We start from the raw sequence: 21,663 nt of genomic DNA, 5'->3' as shown, positions 1-21,663 counted from the left end.
AGGAAGAGAACACCAGCCACATTCCTTAGTACCACATAATGTATCTCTCTATCTCCAGTCGTCAAGGGCCACAGTGTCTACTGGGTTACATCCTGGGAAACCAGCCAATCAGTGGCCAGCTAGGTTCAAGGGAGACAGGTAACACCCAGGAGAGGAAGTGGAGGGGTGGAGTCTCGTTCCCTGTTGTGTAGTCTATAACTCATCAAGTCAGTTCATTATGTACTACTGTTGTGTAGAGTCTATAGCCAAGTAGGTGTGTCTATAGTGTGTGTGTGTGTGTCTATAGTGTGTGTGTGTGTCTATAGTGTGTGTGTGTGTGTGTGTGTCTATAGTGTGTGTGTGTGTGTGTGTGTCTATAGTGTGTGTGTGTCTATAGTGTGTGTATGTAGTGTGTATGTAGTGTGTGTGTGTCTATAGTGTGTGTGTGTGTGTGTGTGTGTGTGTCTATAGTGTGTGTGTGTCTATAGTGTGTGTGTGTGTGTGTCTATAGTGTGTGTGTGTGTGTGTCTATAGTGTGTGTGTGTGTCTATAGTGTGTGTGTGTGTGTGTGTGTGTCTATAGTGTGTGTCTATAACCAGAGAACAGTATCCATGTCACTCAGGAGGTCTGAGCTCAGGGCTTCCTGGATGCTGGGCATTAGCTCCTCCCCATCGGTAGCCATGCACACCCCTGGGCCCGCCTCCAGGAATGCCATTGGCTGGCCTGCTCCAGAGTCACCTATCACAGCACATAATACAGTCATTAGGATGCTGTGGGTGTTGCTAGAGCTCTGAGATGTAAGTATATATTAATGTGACTATGGTAACCTGTCAGTTACCAAGCATTTCACTGTTAGTCCTGTTGTTGACAAAGTGATAAATAACATTAGGTTATTGTATTTGACCTTTAAAAACGTCCCATTTAAACCAAGGTGTGTGTGTTACCTGTATCCATGAGTTCCACAGTGTTCAGCAGGTCGTCAGGAGTCCGTGTGAAGCTGCTGCCACTCAGACCACTGTCAGTACTCTGGTTACGGGAGTGGGCCCTACGAGCAGTAACCAACACACACAGTTCTAATATTGGCTAAAACATAGAAATATTTATTTTAGAAGTGACTACCTCTACATGCACACAGACAGACAGACAGACAGGCAGGCAGGCAGGCAGGCAGGCAGGCAGGCAGACAGGCAGGCAGGCAGGCAGACAGACAGAGACAGACAGACAGACTCACCCGTTGAGGGCGGGGTCTACATGGTTGTTCCTCATTTTCCCATCATGCTCCAGTCCACTCCTCACCGCCACATCCTGACAGGGGTTACATTATTTATTAATTATTTATTACTAGTTTACTTTATTTTACTTCCAGTATTATTATTATTGGTTCTTTAAAAACAACTGATATTTAAAACTCTGCTGGTACTTTGCTGTTACAATAAAAACCTTTTAAATAAATAACTCAACATATTTACACACACATATACAATGCATTCGGAAAGTATTCATTTACTGGCCCAACGCTCTAACCACTAGGCTACCTGCTGGTTACTGGCCCAATGCATTCGGAAAGTATTCATTTACTGGCCCAACGCTCTAACCACTAGGCTACCTGCTGGTTACTGACCCAATGCATTCGGAAAGTATTCATTTACTGGCCCAACGCTCTAACCACTAGGCTACCTGCTGGTTACTGGCCCAATGCATTCGGAAAGTATTCATTTACTGGCCCAACGCTCTAACCACTAGGCTACCTGCTGGTTACTGGCCCAATGCATTCGGAAAGTATTCATTTACTGGCCCAACGCTCTAACCACTAGGCTACCTGCTGGTTACTGGCCCAATGCATTCGGAAAGTATTCATTTACTGGCCCAACGCTCTAACCACTAGGCTACCTGCTGGTTACTGGCCCAATGCTCTAACCACTAGGCTACCTGCTGGTTACTGGCCCAATGCATTCGGAAAGTATTCAATTACTGGCCCAACGCTCTAACCACTAGGCTACCTGCTGGTTACTGGCCCAACGCTCTAACCACTAGGCTACCTGCTGGTTACTGGCCCAACGCTCTAACCACTAGGCTACCTGCTGGTTACTGGCCCAACGCTCTAACCACTAGGCTACCTGCTGGTTACTGGCCCAACGCTCTAACCACTAGGCTACCTGCTGGTTACTGGCCCAACGCTTTAACCACTAGGCTACCTGCTGGTTACTGGCCCAACGCTCTAACCACTAGGCTACCTGCTGGTTACTGGCCCAATGCTCTAACCACTAGGCTACCTGCTGGTTACTGGCCCAATGCATTCGGAAAGTATACATTTACTGGCCCAACGCTCTAACCACTAGGCTACCTGCTGGTTACTGGCCCAACGCTCTAACCACTAGGCTACCTGCTGGTTACTGGCCCAACGCTCTAACCACTAGGCTACCTGCTGGTTACTGGCCCAACGCTCTAACCACTAGGCTACCTGCTGGTTACTGGCCCAACGCTCTAACCACTAGGCTACCTGCTGGTTACTGGCCCAACGCTCTAACCACTAGGCTACCTGCTGGTTACTGGCCCAACGCTCTAACCACTAGGCTACCTGCTGGTTACTAGTCCAACGCTCTAACCACTAGGCTAACTGCTGGTTACTGGTCCAACACTCTAACCACTAGGCTACCTGCTGGATACTGGCCCAATGCATTCGGAAAGTATTCATTTTGTTGTTACAGCTTTATTCAAAAATGGATTCAATAATTATTTTCCCGCATCAATCTACACACACTACCTCCATAATGACATCACAATACCTCCATAATGACATCACAATACCTCCATAATGACATCACAATACCTCCATAATGACAAAGTGAAAACAGGTTTTTAGAAATTTTAGCAAATGTATTACTTATTTACATAATTATTCAGACCCTTTGCTATCAGACACGAAATTGAGCTCAGGTGCTTCCTGTTTCCATTGATCATCCTTGAGATGTTTCTACAACTTGATTGGAGTCCACCTGTGGTAAATTCAATTAATTGGACATGATTTGGAAAGGCTCACACCTGTCTTTATAAGGTCCCATAGTTGACAGTGCATGTCAGAGCAAAAACCAAGCCATCAGGTCGAAGGAATTGTCTATAGAGCTCTGAGACAGGATTGTGTCGAGGCACAGATTTAAATGTTGTATTTTTATTTAACCTTTATTTAACTAGGCAAGTCAGTTAAGAACAAATTCTTATTTACAATGACTGCCTAGGAACAGTGGGTTAACTGCCTTGTTCAGGGGCAGAAGGACAGATTTTTACCTTGTCAGCTCAGGGGTTTGATATAGCAACCTTTCGGTTACTGGCCCAACGCTCTAACCACTAGGCTACCTGCTGGTTACTGGCCCAATGCTCTAACCACTAGGCTACCTGCTGGTTACTAGTCCAACGCTCTAACCACTAGGCTACCTGCTGGTTACTGGTCCAACACTCTAACCACTAGGCTACCTGCTGGTTACTGGACCAACACTCTAACCACTAGGCTACCTGCTGGTTACTGGTCCAACACTCTAACCACTAGGCTACCTGCTGGTTACTGGACCAACACTCTAACCACTATGCTACCTGCTGGTTACTGGACCAACGCTCTAACCACTAGGCTACCTGCTGGTTACTGGACCAACACTCTAACCACTAGGCTACCTGCCTCCTCTAACCACTAGGCTACTTGCCGCCCCGATCTGGAGAAGGGTAGGGTACCACATTTTTTTGGCAGCCTTGAAGGTCCCCAAGAACTCAGTGGCCTCCATCATTTTTAAATGGAAGAAGTTTGGAACCACCAAGACTCTTCCTAGAGCTGGCGGCCCGGCCAAACTGAGCAATCAGGGGAGAAGGACCTTGGTCAGGGAGATGACCAGGAACACAATGGTCACTCTGACAGAGCTCCAGAGTTCCTCTGTGGAGATGGGAGAACCTTCCAGAAGGACAACCATCTCTGCAGCACTCCACCAATCAGGCCTTTATGGTAGAGTGGCGAGAGGGAAGCCACTCCTCAGTAAAAGGCACATGACAGCCCGCTTGGAGTTTGCTAAAAGGCACCTAAAAGACTCAGATCTTGAGAAACAAGATTATCTGGTCTGATGAAACTAAGAACTAACTCTTGGGCCTGAATGCCAAGCGTCACGTCTGGAGGAAACCTGGCACCATCCCTACAGTGAAGCATGGTGGTGGCAGCATCATGCTGTGGGGATGTTTTTCAGCAGCAGGGACTGGGAGACTAGTCAGGATAGAGGAAAAGATGAACAGAGCAAAGTACAGAGAGATCCTTGACAAAAACCTGCTCCAGAGCGCTCAGGACCTCAGACAGGGGCGAAGGTTCACCTTCCAACAAGACAACGATCCTAAGCACACAGCCAAGATAACGCAGGAGTGGCTTCGGGACAAGTCTCTGAATGTCCTCAACTGGCCCAGCCAGAGCCCGGACGTGAACCCGATCGAACATCTCTGGAGAGAAAATAGTGAAAATAGTTGTGCAGCGACACTCCCCATCCAATCTGACAGAGCTAGACAGGATCTGCAGAGAAGAATGGGAGAAACTCCCCGAATACAGGTGTGCCAAGCTTGTAGCATCATACCCAAGAAAACTCGAGGCTGTAATCGCTGCCAAAGCTGCTTCAACAAAATACTGAGTAAACGGTCTGAATACTTATGTAAATGAGATATTTCAGTATTGTTTTATTTATACATTTGCAAAAATGTATATAAACCTGTTTTTGCTTTGTCATTAGGGGGTATTGTGAGTAGATTGATGAGGGGTAAAAACAATTTAATCAACAGTGAATTACAAGTGAAATAATCTGTCTGTAAACAATTGTTGGAAAAATGACTTGTGTCATACACAAAGTAGATGTCCTAACCGACTTGCCAAAACTATAGTTTGTTAACAAGAAATTTGTGGAGTGGTTGAAAAACGAGTTTTACTGACTCCAACCTAAGTGAATGTAAACTTCCGACTTCAACTGTATATACACACACACACTACTGGTCAAAAGTTTGGTCACACCTACTCATTCAAGGGTTTTTCTTTATTTTTATAATTTTTTACATTGTAGAATAATAGTGAATACATCAAAACTATGAAATAACACATAAAGAATCATGTAGTAACCAAAAAAGTGTATATAACTGGGTATTTGACATTCTTCAAAGACACCCTTTGGCAGCTTTGCACACTCTGGGAATTCTCTCAACCAGTTTCATGAGGTAGTCACCTGGAATGCATTTCAATTAACAGGTGTGCCTTGTTAAAATTACATTTGTGGAATTTCTTTCCTTCTTAATGCGTTTGAGCCAATCAGTTGTGTTGTGACAAGGTAGGGTTGGTATACAGAAGATAGCCATACTTAGTAAAATACCAAGTTCATATTATGGCAAGAACAGCTCCAATAAGCAAAGACAAATGACAGTCCATCATTACTTTAAGACATGACGGTCAGTCAATATGGAACAATGCACTAACTGTAAGTCGCTCTGAATAAGTGTGTCTACTAAATTACTAAAATGTCAAATGAATGCAACCTCTCGGGGATTTCACCATTTGGCCAATGGTGACATTAAAACGGTTACAGAGTTTAATGGCTGTAATAGAAAACTGTCTAGAAGAAAAAGAAACGCACACCTATTAAGGCGAGGTGCTGGCTAGCGGAGTAGAAAACTTGAAAATAAGGGAGAGCCGCACACTCTAGGAGCTCAGATGCAAAAATGTAATATCCAACGTATTGATACCCTGATGAAGACAGCTTGGCTGTCGAAACGTTGGATATTACATTTTTGCATCTGAGCTCCTAGAGTGTGCGACTCTCCCTTATTTTCATGTAATAGAAACCTGAGCATGGATCAACATTGTACTTACTCCATAATACTAAACTAAATGATAGAGTGAAAAGAAGGAATCCTGTACAGAATAAATATATTCCAAAATATGCATCCTGTTTGCAACAAGGCACTAAAGTAAAATGTGGCAAAGGAATTAACTTTATATCCTGAATACAAAGCTTTATGTTTGGGGCAAATCCAACAACACATCACTGAGTACCACTCTTCATATTTTCAAGCATAGTGGTGGCTGCATCATGTTATGGGTATGTTTGTCATCGGCAAGGACTAGGGAGTTTTTTGGGATAAAAAGAAACAAAATAGAGCTAAGCACAGGCAAAATCATAGAGGAAAACCTGGTTCAGTCTGCTTTCCAACATACACTGGGAGATTAATTCACCTTTCAGCAGGATAATAACAAGAAACACAAGACCAAATCTACACTGCAGTTGCTTACCAAGACAACATTGAATGTTCCTGAGTGGCCGAGTTACAGTTTTAACTTAAAAACGGCTTGAAAATCAATGGCAAGATTTGAAAACGGCTGTCTAGCAATGATCAACAAACAACTTGTTTTTAAAAGAATAAATAGGCAAATACTGAACAATGCAGTGCAAAGCTCTTAGAGACTCAGAGCTGTAATCACTGTCAAAGATGTACTGGTTCAGAGAGCCGAATACACTGGTTCAGAGAGCCGAATACACTGGTTCAGAGAGCCGAATACACTGGTTCAGAGAGCCGAATACACTGGTTCAGAGAGCCGAATACACTGGTTCAGAGAACCGAATACACTGGTTCAGAGAACCGAATATACTGGTTCAGAGAACTGAATACACTGGTTCAGAGAACTGAATACCAAAAGTATGTGGATACCTGCTCATCGAACATTTCATTCCAAAATCTTGGGCTCCCAAGTGGCACAGCGCTCTAAGGCACTGCATCTCAGTGCTAGAGGCGTCACTACAGACACCCTGGTTCGAATCCAGGCTGTATCACAACCGGACGTGATTGGGAGTCCCATAGGGCGGGCGCACAATTGGCCCAGCATCGTCCGGGTTTGGCCGGTGTAGGCCGTCACTGTAAATAAGAATTTGTTCTCAACTGACTTGCCTAGTTAAATAAAGGTTAAATAAAATAAATAAATAATACATTAATATGGAGTTGGTCCCCCCCTTTGCTGCTATAACAGCCTCCACTCTTCTGGGAAGGCTTTCCACTAGATGTTGGAACATTGCTGCGATAACAGCCTCCACTCTTCTGGGAAGGCTTTCCACTAGATGTTGGAACATTGCTGCGGGGACTTGCTTCCATTCAGCCATAAGAGGTGAGGTCGGGCCCTGATGTTGGGCGATTAGGCCTGGCTCGCAGCCGCCGTTCCAATTCATCCCAAAGGTGTTCGATGGGGTTGAGGTCAGGGCTCTGTGCAGGCCAGTCAAGTTCTTCCACAACGATCTTGACATACAATTTCTGTATGGACCTCGCTTTGTGCAAGGGGGCATTGTCACGCTGAAACAGGAAAGGGCCTTCCCCAAACTGCCACAAAGTTGGAAGCACAGAATCATCTAGAATGTCATTGTATGCTGTATCGTTCAGATTTCCCTTCACTGGAACTAGAAGACCTAGCCCGAACCAGCCCCAGACCATTATCCCTCCTCCACCAAACTTTACAGTTGGCACTATGCATTGGGGCAGGTAGCGTTTTCCTGGCAACCGCCAAACCCAGATTTGTCCGTCGGACTGCCAGAGGCAGTGTTGCAACTGAGGACAGACGATTTTACACGCCACGCCACGCGGTCCTGTCCTGGGAGCTTAATGTGGCCTACCACTTCCCGGCTGAGCCGTTGTTGCTCCGAGATGTTTCCACTTCACAATAACAGCACTAACAACTGACCGGGGCAGCTCTAGCAGGGCCGAAATTTGAAGAACTGCCTTTGATGGAAAGGTGGCATCCTAAGACGGCGCCATTTTGAAAGTCACTGAGCTCTTCAGTAAGGGCCATTCTACTGCCAATGTTTGTCTATGGAGATTGCATGGCTGTGTGCTCGATTTTATACACCTGTCAGCACCGGGTGTGGCTGAAATAGCCAAATACACTGTTTTGAAGGGGCGTCCACATACTTTTGTATATATAGTGTATATTACTCTCTAGAGACAGTAGGAGCGGTAGAGATATTCTCAATGATTGGCTATGAAAAGCCAACTGACATCAATAAAAAAACAAAAAAACATTTGGTTTAAAAAAAAAAAAAAAAAATGCATGAAATTGTATGAAATGTATGCATTCACTACAGTAAGTCGCTCTGGATAAGAGCGTCTGCTAAATGACTAAAATGTAAATGTAAATGTAATTTACTCTTGAGGTGCTGACTTGTTGCACCCTCGACAACCAATGTGATTATTATTATCTGACCATGCTGGTCATTTATGAACATTTGAACATCTTGGCCATGTTCTGTTATAATCTCCACCCGGCACAGCCAGAAGAGGACTGGCCACCCCCTCATAGCCTGGTTCCTCTCTAGGTTTCTTCCTTGGTTCTGGCCTTTCTAGGGAGTTTTTCCTAGCCACCGTGCTTCTACACCTGCATTGCTTGCTGTTTGGGGGGTTTTAGGCTGGGTTTCTGTACAGCACTTTGATATACAGTGAGGGAAAAAAGTATTTGATCCCCTGGTGATTTTGTACGTTTGCCCACTGACAAAGAAGTGATCAGTCTATAATTTTAATGGTAGGTTTATTGAACAGTGAGAGACAGAATAACAACAAAAAAATCCAGAAAAACGCATGTCAAAAATGTTATAAAATGATTTGCATTTTAATGAGGGAAATAAGTATTTGACCCCTCTGCAAAACATGACTTAGTACTTGGTTGCAAAACCCTTGTTGGCAATCACAGAGGTCAGACGTTTCTTGTAGTTGGCCACAAGGTTTGCACACATCTCAGGAGGGATTTTGTCCCACTCCTCTTTGCAGATCTTCTCCAAGTCATTAAGGTTTCAAGGCTGCATTTGGCAACTCGAACCTTCAGCTCCCTCCACAGATTTTATATGGGATTAAGGTCTGTAGACTGGCTAGGTCACTCCAGGACCTTAATGTGCTTCTTCGTGAGCCACTCCTTTGTTGCCTTGGCCGTGTGTTTTGGGTCACTGTCATGCTGGAATACCCATCCACGACGCATTTTCAATGCCCTGCCTGAGGGAAGGAGGTTCTCACCCAAGATTTGACGGTACATGGCCCCGTCCATCGTCCCTTTGATGCGGTGAAGTTGTCCTGTCCCCTTAGCAGAAAAACACCCCCAAAGCATAATGTTTCCACCTCCATGTTTGACGGTGGAGATGGTGTTCTTGGGGTCATAGGCAGCATTCCTCCTCCTCCAAACACGGCGAGTTGAGTTGATGCCAAAGAGCTCCATTTTGGTCTCATCTAACCACAACACTTTCACCAGTTGTCCTCTGAATCATTCAGATGTTCATTGGCAAACTTCAGACGGGCATGTATATGTATTCTTGAGCAGGGGGACCTTGCGGGCGCTGCAGGATTTCAGTCCTTCACGGCGTAGTGTGTTACCAATTGTTTTCTTGGTGACTATGGTCCCAGCTGCCTTGAGATCATTGACAAGATCCTCCCGTGTAGTTCTGGGCTGATTCCTCACCGTTCTCATGATCATTGCAACTCCATGAGGTGAGATCTTGCATGGAGCCCCAGGCCGAGGGAGACTGACAGTTCTTTTGTGTTTCTTCCATTTGCGAATAAACGCACCAACTGTTGTCACCTTCTCACCAAGCTGCTTGGCGATGGTCTTGTAGCCCATTCCAGCCTTGTGTAGGTCTACAATCTTGTCCCTGACATCCTTGGAGAGCTCTTTGGTCTTGGCCATGGTGGAGAGTCTGGAATCTGATTGATTGCTTCTGTGGACAGGTGTCTTTTATACAGGTAACAAGCTGTGGTTATGAGCACTCCCTTTAAGAGTGTGCTCCTAATCTCAGCTCGTTACCTGTATAAAAGACACCTGGGAGCCAGAAATCTTTCTGATTGAGAGGGGGTCAAATACTTATTTCCCTCATTAAAATGCAAATCATTTTATAACATTTTTGACATGCGTTTTTCTGGATTTTTTTGTTTTTGTTGTTATTCTGTCTCTCACTGTTCAAATAAACCTACCATTAAAATTATAGACTGATCACTTCTTTGTCAGTGGGCAAACGTACAAAATCAGCAGGGGATCAAATACTTTTTTCCCTCACTGTATCAGCTGATAGAAGGGCTTTATAAACACATTTGATTAGTGTTTTATTTTTCATAAATGTTTTACAAATGTTAGAATTTTTGTTCCACTTTGATATTAGAGTATTTTGTGTAGATTGTTGACATACATTTTTTTTTAAAAGACAATGAAATGCATTTTAAACCCACTGTAATAAAATGTGGTAAAAGTCAAGGGGTGTGAATACTTTCTGAAGGCACAGTATAGAACATAATATCCATATATATTCCAGTGTGTTTGACCCCTGACCTGTACTCTGATTGGACGGGCCAGGTCCTGTTGTTTCCGCCTCAGCCTGTCCTTCTCCACCTGCAGCTGCTGCCTGCGCTTGGTTACCACTGTCGCAATGCCAACCGGGTCTGAGGTCAGGGTTGAGGGCTTCACCTGGGCTACAGCACTCTGGACTGGAGGGAGAACAGGGTCAGAGGTCAGGGAGGGAGGACAGGGTCAGGGGGGGAGACAGGGTCAGAGGTTAGGGAGGGAGGACAGGGTCAGAGGTTAGAGAGGGAGACAGGGTCGGGGGGGAGACAGGGTCAGAGGTTAGGGAGGGAGGACAGGGTCAGAGGTCAGGGAGGGAGACAAGGTCAGGGGGGGAGACAGGGTCAGAGATTAGGGAGGGAGGACAGGGTCAGAGGTCAGGGAGGGAGACAGGGTCAGGGAGGGAGACAGGGTCAGGGAGGGAGACAGGGTCAGAGGTTAGGGAGGGAGGACAGGGTCAGAGGTTAGGGAGGGAGACAGGGTCAGGGGTTAATGTTAGGGAGGGAGACAGGGTCAGGGGTTAATGTTAGGGAGGGAGACAGGGTCAGGGGTTAATGTTAGGGAGGGAGACAGGGTCAGGGAGGGAGACAGGGTCAGGGAGGGAGACAGGGTCAGGGGTTAATGTTAGGGAGGGAGACAGGGTCAGGGGTTAATGTTAGGGAGGGAGACAGGGTCAGGGGTTAATGTTAGGGAGGGAGACAGGGTCAGGGAGGGAGACAGGGTCAGGGGTTAATGTTAGGGAGGGAGACAGGGTCAGGGAGGGAGACAGGGTCAGGGGTTAATGTTAGGGAGGGAGACAGGGTCAGGGGTTAATGTTAGGGAGGGAGACAGGGTCAGGGGTTAATGTTAGGGAGGGAGACAGGGTCAGGGGTTAATGTTAGGGAGGGAGACAGGGTCAGGGGTTAATGTCAGGGAGGGAGACAGGGTCAGGGGTTAATGTTAGGGAGGGAGACAGGGTCAGGGAGGGAGACAGGGTCAGGGGTTAATGTCAGGGAGGGAGACAGGGTCAGGGGTTAATGTTAGGGAGGGAAACAGGGTCAGGGGTTAATGTTAGGGAGGGAGACAGGGTCAGGGGTTAATGTTAGGGAGGGAGACAGGGTCAGGGAGGGAGACAGGGTCAGGGGTTAATGTTAGGGAGGGAGACAGGGTCAGGGGTTAATGTTAGGGAGGGAGACAGGGTCAGGGGTTAATGTTAGGGAGGGAGACAGGGTCAGGGAGGGAGACAGGGTCAGGGGTTAATGTTAGGGAGGGAGACAGGGTCAGGGAGGGAGACAGGGTCAGGGGTTAATGTTAGGGAGGTAGACAGGGTCAGGGGTTAATGTTAGGGAGGGAGACAGGGTCAGGGGTTAATGTTAGGGAGGGAGACAGGGTCAGGGGTTAATGTTAGGGAGGGAGACAGGGTCAGGGGTTAATGTCAGGGAGGGAGACAGGGTCAGGGGTTAATGTTAGGGAGGGAGACAGGGTCAGGGAGGGAGACAGGGTCAGGGGTTAATGTCAGGGAGGGAGACAGGGTCAGGGGTTAATGTTAGGGAGGGAAACAGGGTCAGGGGTTAATGTTAGGGAGGGAGACAGGGTCAGGGGTTAATGTTAGGGAGGGAGACAGGGTCAGGGAGGGAGACAGGGTCAGGGGTTAATGTCAGGGAGGGAGACAGGGTCAGGGGTTAATGTTAGGGAGGGAGACAGGGTCAGGGGTTAATGTTAGGGAGGGAGACAGGGTCAGGGGTTAATGTTAGGGAGGGAGACAGGGTCAGGGAGGGAGACAGGGTCAGGGGTTAATGTCAGGGAGGGAGACAAGGTCAGGGGTTAATGTTAGGGAGGGAGATAGGGTCAGGGGTTAATGTTAGGGAGGGAGACAGGGTCAGGGGTTAATGTCAGGGAGGGAGACAGGGTCAGGGGTTAATGTTAGGGAGGGAGACAGGGTCAGGGGTTAATGTCAGGGAGGGAGACAGGATCAGGGGTTAATGTTAGGGAGGGAGACAGGGTCAGGGGTTAATGTTAGGGAGGGAGACAGGGTCAGGGAGGGAGACAGGGTCAGGGGTTAATGTTAGGGAGGGAGACAGGGTCAGGGAGGGAGACAGGGTCAGGGGTTAATGTTAGGGAGGGAGACAGGGTCAGGGGTTAATGTTAGGGAGGGAGACAGGGTCAGGGGTTAATGTTAGGGAGGGAGACAGGGTCAGGGGTTAATGTTAGGGAGGGAGACAGGGTCAGGGGTTAATGTTAGGGAGGGAGACAGAGTCAGGGATTAATGTTAGGGAGGGAGACAGGGTCAGGGGTGTGTGTGACTGTTAGGGAGGGTGTTATCTACCAGTTATTCCTGTTTAACCAGACTGTTCTCTCTGGCCTTGAGGCAATTCTCCCTCTCTGTTTCGGTCTCTCCCTCCCCCTCTCTCTCTGCCTTCCTCCGTCTCTCGCTCCCTCCCTCCCTTCCTTCCTTCCTCCCTCCCTCCCTGTCTGTCTGTCTGTCTGTCTGTCTGTCTCTCTGTCTCATTTTGAACAAGCATATCTCCTGTGCTGTTTGAGCTGCAGTCATGACATTTTATACATATACAGTGCATTCGGAAAGTATTCAGACCCGTTGACTTTTTCCACGATTTGTTACGTTACAGCCTTACTATAAAATGTATTACATTGTTTTCTCCCCTCACCAATCTACACAAAATACCCCATAATGACAAAGCAAAAACTGGTTTTCAGAAATGTTAAAACTCAGAAATATTACATTTACATAAGTTTTCAGACCATTTACTCAGTACTTTGTTAAAGCACCTTTGGCAGTGATTATAGCCTTGCGTCTCCTTGGGTATGACGTTACAAGCTTGGCACACCTGTATTTGGGGAGTTTCTCCCATTTTTCTCTTCAGATCCTCTCAAGCGCTGTCAGATTGGATGTTGAGCTTAGCTACCCAGCTATTTTCATGTTCGATCGGGTTCAAGTCCGGTCTCTGGCTGGGCCACTCGAGGACATTCAGAGGCCTGTTTCCGAAGCCACTCCTGCGTTGTCTTGGCTGTGTGCTTAAGGTTGTTGTCCTGTTGGAAGGTGGACCTTCACCCCAGTCTGAGGTCCTGAGCGCTCTGGAGCAGGTTTTCATCAAGGATCTCTCTGTTCTTTGCTCCGTTCATCTTTCCCTCGATCCTGACTAGTCTCCCTCTCCCTGCTGCTGAAAAACATCCCCACAGCATGATGCTGCCACCACCATGCTTCACCGTAGGGATGGTGCCAGGTTTATCCAGACGTGATGCTTGGCATTCAGGACAAAGAGTTCAATCTTGGTTTCATCAGACCAGAGAATCTGGTTTCTCATGATCTGAGAGTCTTTTAGGCAATCTCCAAGCGGGCTGTCATGTGCCTTTTACTGAGGAGTGACTTCTGTCTGGCCACTCTAACATAAAGGCCTGATTGGTGGATTGCTGCAGAGAAGGGAGAACAGAGGAAATCTGGAGCTCTGTCAGTGTGACCATTGTGTTCTTGGTCACCTCCCTGACCAAGGCCCTTCTCTCTGACTGCTCAGTTTGGCCGGGCGGCCAGCTCTAGGAAGAGTCTTGGTGGTTCCAAACTTCTTCCATTTAAGAATGATGGAGGTCACTATGTTCTTGGGGACCTTCAATGCTGCAGAAATGTTTTGGTCCCTTCCCCAGATCTGTGCCTTGACACAATTCTGTCTAGGATCACTACGGACATCTGTTTTTTATTGTTAATACATTTGCAAATTTGTAAAAAAAATCTGTTTTCTCTGTCATTATGGGGGATTGTGTGTAGATTGATGAGGATTTAAAAAAAAAAACAATTTTAGAATAAGGCTGTAACGTAACAAAACGTGGAAAAAGTCAAAGGGTCTGAATACTTTCCGAATGCCCTGTATGCAGCCTCTCATAAGGACCTACAAGCTCCGCCCATTAGATGTTCTACTAATTAGTCACCCAGCAGACTTTGAATAAGCCGCCCAGCTTGCCCTATTTTGACAAGCCGCCCTGTTTGCCTTATTTTGACAAGCCGCCCTGCTTGCCTTATTTTGACAAGCCGCCCTGTTTGCCTTATTTTGACAAGCCGCCCTGTTTGCCCTATTTTGACAAGCCGCCCTGCTTGCCTTATTTTGACAAGCCGCCCTGCTTGCCCTATTTTGACAAGCCGCCCTGTTTGCCCTATTTTGACAAGCCGCCCTGCTTGCCCTATTTTGACAAGCCGCCCAGCTTGCCCTATTTTGACAAGCTGCCCAGCTTGCCCTATTTTGACAAGCCGCCCAGCTTGCCCTATTTTGACAAGCCGCCCAGCTTGCCCTATTTTGACAAGCCGCCCAGCTTGCCCTATTTTGACAAGCCGCCCAGCTTGCCCTATTTTGACAAGCCGCCCAGCTTGCCCAATTTTGACAAGCCGCCCAGCTTGCCCTATTTTGACAAGCCGCCCAGCTTGTCCTATTTTGACAAGCCGCCCAGCTTGCCCTATTTTGACAAACCGCCCAGCTTGCCCTATTTTGACAGAACTTGGGTGAATGATGTCTTGGCATCGACATCTGTCATTTACAAAAATACACTGATTGGCCCAAGGGGGGCATTGACCTGTTTAAAGGTCTTGCTCACATCGGCTACCGAGAGTGTTATCACACAGTCATCCAGAACAGCTGGTGCTCTCGTGCATGCTTCAGTGTTGCTTGCCTCAAAGCGAGCATAAAAGGCATTTAGCTCTTCTGGTAGGCTCGCGTCACTGGGCAGCTCAGGTTTCCCTTCGTAATCGTAATAGTTTTCAAACCCTGCAATCTTAATCTTGTATTGATGCTTGTTTGATGGTTCGTCTGAGGGCATAGCGGGATTTCTTATAAGCGTCCGGATTAGTGTCCCGCTCCTTGAAAGCAGCAGCTCTAGCCTTTTATGGCAGAGGTACAATCAGTAAAATGATACAAATATCTTTGCTCCTGCTGTGCGCCCCTCAAATGATACATAACAGCCAAAGTGCACTGAAAAAAGCAATACAGAGGGAAGAAACAATACAGACAGAGGGAAGAAACAATGCAGGCAGACGGAAGAACAATGCAGACAGACGGAAGAACAATGCAGACAGACGGAAGAACAATGCAGACAGACGGAAGAACAATGCGGACGGAGTAACAATACAGACGGAGTAACAATACAGACGGAGTAACAATGCAGAAGGAGTAACAATACAGACGGAGTAACAATGCAGACGGAGTAACAATTCAGACGGAGTAACAACGCAGACGGAGTAACAACGCAGACAGAATACAGGTGGAGTAATAATACAGACAGAGTAACAGCGCAGACGGAGTAACAGTGCAGACGGAGTAACAGCGAGCACGGAGTAACAGCGCGGACTGAGTAAAAGCGCGGACGGAGTAACAACGCGGACAGAGTAACAGCAAGGACGGAGTAACAACGCGGACGGAGTAACAACGCAGACGGAGTAACAGCACGGACGGAGTAACAGCGCGGACGGAGTAACAGCGCGTACGGAGTAACAGTGCGGACTGAGTAACAACGCGGACGGAGTAACAGCAAGGACGGAGTAACAACGCGGACGGAGTAACAACGCGGACGGAGTAACAACGCAGACGGAGTAACAGCACGGACGGAGTAACAGCGCGGACGGAGTAACAGCGCGTACGGAGTAACAGCGCGGACGGAGTAACAGCGCGGACGGAGTAACAGCGCAGACGGAGTAACAGCGCGGACGGAGTAACAGCGCGGACGGAGTAACAGCGCGGACGGAGTAACAGCGCGGACGGAGTAACAGCGCGGACGGAGTGACAGCGCGGACGGAGTGACAGCGCGGACGGAGTGACAGCGCGGACGGAGTAACAACGCGGACGGAGTAACAACGCGGACGGAGTAACAGCGCGTACGGAGTAACAACGCGTACGGAGTAACAGCGCGGACGGAGTAACAGCGCGGACGGAGTAACAACGCGGACGGAGTAACAGCGCGGAAGGAGTAACAGCGCGGACGGAGTAACAGCGCGGACGGAGTAACAGCGCAGACGGAGTAACAGCGCGTACGGAGTAACAGCGCGTACGGAGTAACAGCGCGGACGGAGTAACAGCGAGGACGGAGTAACAGCGAGGACGGAGTAACAGCGAGGACGGAGTAACAGCGCGGACGGAGTGACAACGCGGACGGAGTAACAACGCGGACGGAGTAACAGCGAGGACGGAGTAACAGCGCGGACGGAGTAACAGCGCAGACGGAGAAACAACGCAGACGGAGTAACAACGCGGACGGAGTGACAAGGCGGACGGAGTAACAGCGAGGACGGAGTAACAGCGAGGACGGAGTAACAGCGAGGACGGAGTAACAGCGCGGACGGAGTAACAATACAGACGTAATGTATGGTAATGTATGGTAATGTCTGGTAATGTATGGTAATGTCTGTTAATGTCTGGTCTGAGTGATAATCTTTCTAGCGGCACTGGTGCTCCCAAATCAACATTCCCCAGGTCACATTTAAAACAGATCTAGACGAGGGAATATTGGGTAGGCCACATTTAAAACAGATCTAGACAAGGGAATATTGGGTAGGCCACATTTAAAACAGATCTAGACGAGGGAATGTTAGGTAGGTCACATTTAAAACAGATCTAGACGAGGGAATGTTAGGTAGGTCACATTTAAAACAGATCTAGATGAGGGAATGTTGGGTAGGTCACATTTAAAACAGATCTAGATGAGGGGAATGTTTGGTAGGCCACATTTAAAACAGATCTCGACGAGGGGAATGTTTGGTGGAACACTAGAGTTCCCTAAGGCACAGCAGCTGAAAACCACTGCACTAGACTGGGGCTTCCATAACTGTTCCTGTGAATGAGTGGGTGGGTGTCCGTCCTATCTGCTGTAATTCTCCTGTTTTATCAGGTGTTCTGTGATTCTCTCTCTCTTTATGAATGCTTGGCTATGAAAAGACAACTGACATCTACTCCCAAGATATTGAACTGTGGCATCCTCTATAACCACTGGGATTCTCTCTGTGGCATCCTCTATAACCACTGGGATTCTCTCTGTGGCATCCTCTATCACCACTGGGATTCTCTCTGTGGCATCCTCTATAACCACTGGGATTCTCTCTGTGGCATCCTCTATAACCACTGGGATTCTCTCTGTCTCTCACCCTGCTCTCTCACTACTTAATAAAAAATTTAAAAAATATTAAAAAATAAATATATATATATATATATATATATATATATAATTAAAAAATAATAATAATTTAGGTAGTGATATATATATATATATAAATTGTAATTAGATCGCCAAGATGGCCTATTTATATAGTGATATATATATATATATCACCTTTATTTAACCAGGTAGGCCAGTTGAGAACAAGTTCGACCTGGCCAAGATAAAACAAAGCAGTGCGACAAAAACAACAACACAGAGTTACACATGGAATAAACAAAACATACAGTCAATAATACAGTAGAACATCTATATACAGTGTGTGCAAATGAAGTAAGGAAGTAAGGCAATAAATAGGCCATCGTGGCGAAGTAATTACAATTTAGCAATTAACACTGGAGTGATAGATATGCAGATGAGGATGTGCAAGTAGAGATACTGGTGTGCAAAAGAGCAGAAAAATCTAATATGGGGATGAGGTAGTTGGTTGGATGGGATATTTACAGATGGGCTATGTACAGCAAAAATGATCGGTAAGCTGCTCTGACAGCTGGTGCTTAAAGTTAGTGAGGGAGATATGAGTCTCCAGCTTCAGTGATTTTTACAATTTGTTCCAGTCATTGGCAGCAGAGAACTGGAAGGAAAGGCGGCCAAAGGAGGAATTGGCTTTGGGGGTGAGCAGTGAAATATACCTGCTGGAGCGAGTTGCTATGGTGACCAGTGAGCTGAAATAAGGAGGAGCTTTACCTAGCAAAGACTTGTAGATGACCTGGAGCCAGTGGGTTTGGTGACGAATATGAAGCGAGGGCCAGCCAACAAGAGCATACAGGTCGCAGTGGTGGGTAGTATATGGGGCTTTGGTGACAAAACGGATGGCACTGTGATAGACTGCATCCAATTTGCTGAGTGGAGTGTTGGAGGACATTTTGTAAATGACATTGCCGAAGTCAAGGATTGGTAGGATAGCCAGTTTTACGAGGGTATGTTAGGCAGCATGAGTGAAGAATGTTTTGTTGCGAAATAGGAAGCCGATTCTAGATTTAATTTTGGATTGGAGATGCTTAATGTGAGTCTGGAAGGAGAGTTTACAGTCTAACCAGACACCTAGGTATTTATAGTTGTCCACATATTCTAAATCAGAACCGTCCAGAGTAGTGATGCTGGACAGGCGGGCAGGTGCGGGTAGCGATCAGTTGAAGAGCATGCATTTAGTTTTACTAAAGTTTAAGAGCAGTTGGAGGCCACAGGAAGGAGAGTTGTAGCTCGTTTGGAGAATTAGTTAACACAATGTCGAAATAAGGGCCAGATGTATACAGAATGGTGTCGTCTGCGTAGAGGTGGATCAAAGAATCACCCACAGCAAGAGCGACATCATTGATTTATGCAGAGAAAAGAGTCAGCCTGAGAATTGAACCCTGTGGTACCCCCATAGAGACTGCCAGAGGTCTGGACAACAGGCCCTCCGATTTGACACACTGAACTCTGTCTGAGAAGCAGTTGGTGAACCAGGCGAGGCAATCATTAGAGAAACCAAGGCTGTTGAGTCTGCCAATAAGAATACAGTGATTGACAGAGTCGAAAGCCTTGGCCAGGTCGATGAAGACGGCTGCACAGTACTATTTTTTATCGATGGCGGTTATGATATCGTTTATGACCTTGAGCGTGGCTGAGGTGCACCATGACCTGCTCGGAAACCGGGTTGCATAGCGGAGAAGGTATGGTGGAATTCGAAATGGTCGGTGATCTGTTTGTTAACTTGGCTTTCGAAGACCTTAGAAAGACAGGGCAGGATGGATATAGGTCTGTAACAGTTTGGGTCTAGAGTGTCTCCCCCTTAGGAATCTCAGAGGACACGAAAGAGAGGTTGAACAGACTAGTAGACTAGGGGTTGCGACAATGGCGGTGGATAATTTTAGGAAGAGAGGGTCCAGATTGTCTAGCCCAGCTGATTTGTAGGGGTCAAGATTTTGCAGCTCTTTCAGGACATCAGCGGTCTGGATTTGGGTGAAGGAGAAGTGGGGGAGGCTTGGGCCAGTTGCTGTGGGGGGTGCAGGGCTGTTGATCGGGGTAGGGGTAGCCAGGTGGAAAGCATGGCCAGCCGTAGAAAAATGCTTAATGAATTTCTCGATTATCGTAGATTTATCAGTGGTGACAGTGTTTCCTAGCCTCAGTGCAGTGGGCAGCTGGGAGGAGGTGCTCTTATTCTCCATGGACTTCACAGTGTCCCAGAACTTTTTGGAGTTTGTGCTACAGGATGCACATTTCTGTTGAAAAAGCTAGCCTTAGCTTTCCTAACTGCCTGTGTATATTGGTTCCTAACTTCCCTGAAAAGTTGCATATCACGGGGGCTATTCGATGCTAATGCAGAACGCCACAGGATGTTTTTGTGCTGGTCAAGGGCAGTCAAGTCTGGAGTGAACCAAGGGCAATATCTGTTCTTAGTTATACATTTTTTGAACGGGACACGCTTATTTAAGTAAAACTAAATGCATGCTCTTCAACCGATCGCTGCCCGCACCTGCCCGCCCGTCCAGCATCACTACTCTGGACGGTTCTTACTTAGAATATGTGGACAACTACAAATACCTAGGTGTCTGGTTAGACTGTAAACTCTCCTTCCAGACTCACATCAAACATCTCCAATCCAAAGTTAAATCTAGAATTGGCTTCCTATTTCGCAACAAAGCCTCCTTAACTCATGCTGCCAAACATACCCTCGTACAACTGACCATCCTACCGATCCTCGACTTCGGTGATGTCATCTACAAAATAGCCTCCAACACTCTACGCAACAAATTGGATGTAGTCTATCACAGTGCCATCCGTTTTGTCACCAAAGCCCCATATACTACCCACCACTGCAACCTGTACCCTCTCGTTGGCTGGCCCTCGCTTCATACTCGTTGCCAAACCCACTGGCTCCAGGTCATCTACAAGACCCTGCTAAGTAAAGTCCCCCCTTATCTCAGCTCACTGGTCACCATAGCAGCACCCACTCGTAGCATGCGCTCCAGCAGGTATATCTCTCTGGTCACCCCCAAAGCCAATTCCTCCTTCGGCCGTCTCTCCTTCCAGTTCTCTGCTGCCAATGACGGGAATGAACTACAAAAATCTCTGAAACTGGAAACACTTATCTCCCTCACTAGCTTTAAACACCAGCTGTCAGAGCAGCTCACAGATCACTGCACCTGTACATAGCCCATCTATAATTTAGCCCAAACAACTACCTCTTCCCCTACTGTATTTATTTATTTAGCTCCTTTGCACCCAATTATTTCTATTTCTACTTTGCACTTTCTTCCACTACAAATCTACCATTCCAGTGTTTTACTTGCTATATTGTATTTACTTTGCCACCATGGCCTTTTTTGCCTTTACCTCCCTTATCTCACCTCATTTGCTCACATTGAATATAGACTTATTTTTCTACTGTATTATTGACGGTATGTTTATTTTACTCCATGTGTAACTCTGTGTTGTTGTATGTTGTTGAACTGCTTTGCTTTATCTTGGCCAGGTCGCAATTGTAAATGAGAACTTGTTCTCAACTTGCCTACCTGGGTAAATAAAGGTGAAATAAAAAAATAAATACATTTAAGATGGTGAGGAAAGCACTTTAAGAATAACCAGCATCCTCTACTGACGGGATGAGGTCAATATTCTTCCAGGATACCCGGGCCAGGTCGATTAGAAAGGCCTGCTCGCTAAAGTGTTTTAGGGAGCGTTTGACAGTGATGAGGGGTGGTCCACAGACCCATTACGGACGCAGGCAATGAGGCAGTGATCGCTGAGATCCTGGTTGAAAAAGGCAGAGGTGTATTTAGAGGGTAAGTTGGTCAGGATGATATCTATGAGGGTGCCCGTGTTTACAGATATAGGGTTGTACCTGGTAGGTTCCTTGATAATTTGTGTGAGATTGAGGGCATCTAGCTTAGATTGTAGGACGGCTGGGGTGTTAAGCATGTCCCAGTTTAGGTCACCTAGCAGTACCAACTCTGACGATAGATGGGGGGCAATAAATTCACATATGGTGTCCAGGGCACAGCTGGGGGCAGAGGGTGGTCTATAGCAAGTGGCAATGGTGAGAGACTTGTTTCTGGAAAGGTGGATTTTTAAAAGTAGAAGCTCGAACTGTTTGGGCACAGACCTGGATAGTAGGACAGAACTCTGCAGGCTAACTCCGCAAACTTTAGCAGATATCTTGA

General features: G+C 46.9%; 1 protein-coding gene across 1 annotated transcript in view; it reads right to left on the bottom strand.

Annotated features, from left to right (window-relative positions):
• Positions 1–532: 532 nt before the first annotated feature.
• The window catches only part of LOC115153796 (transcriptional coactivator YAP1), a 34,355-nt gene continuing 13,224 nt past the window's right edge, over positions 533–21,663 (bottom strand). The window contains exons 5-8 of the mRNA XM_029699382.1: positions 10,328–10,482; positions 1,211–1,284; positions 924–1,024; positions 533–717 (exon numbers count right to left, since the gene is read on the bottom strand). Coding sequence (XP_029555242.1) covers positions 569–717; positions 924–1,024; positions 1,211–1,284; positions 10,328–10,482 — 479 coding nt within the window. The 3' untranslated portion in view covers positions 533–568. The remainder of the gene's footprint in view (positions 718–923; positions 1,025–1,210; positions 1,285–10,327; positions 10,483–21,663) is intronic.

The sequence above is a fragment of the Salmo trutta genome, chromosome 19 (assembly GCF_901001165.1).
Source record: "Salmo trutta chromosome 19, fSalTru1.1, whole genome shotgun sequence".
Taxonomy (NCBI): Eukaryota; Metazoa; Chordata; class Actinopteri; order Salmoniformes; family Salmonidae; genus Salmo; species Salmo trutta.
Note: the sequence above shows the minus strand (reverse complement) of the source record. Positions and strands in the feature narration are given on the sequence as shown.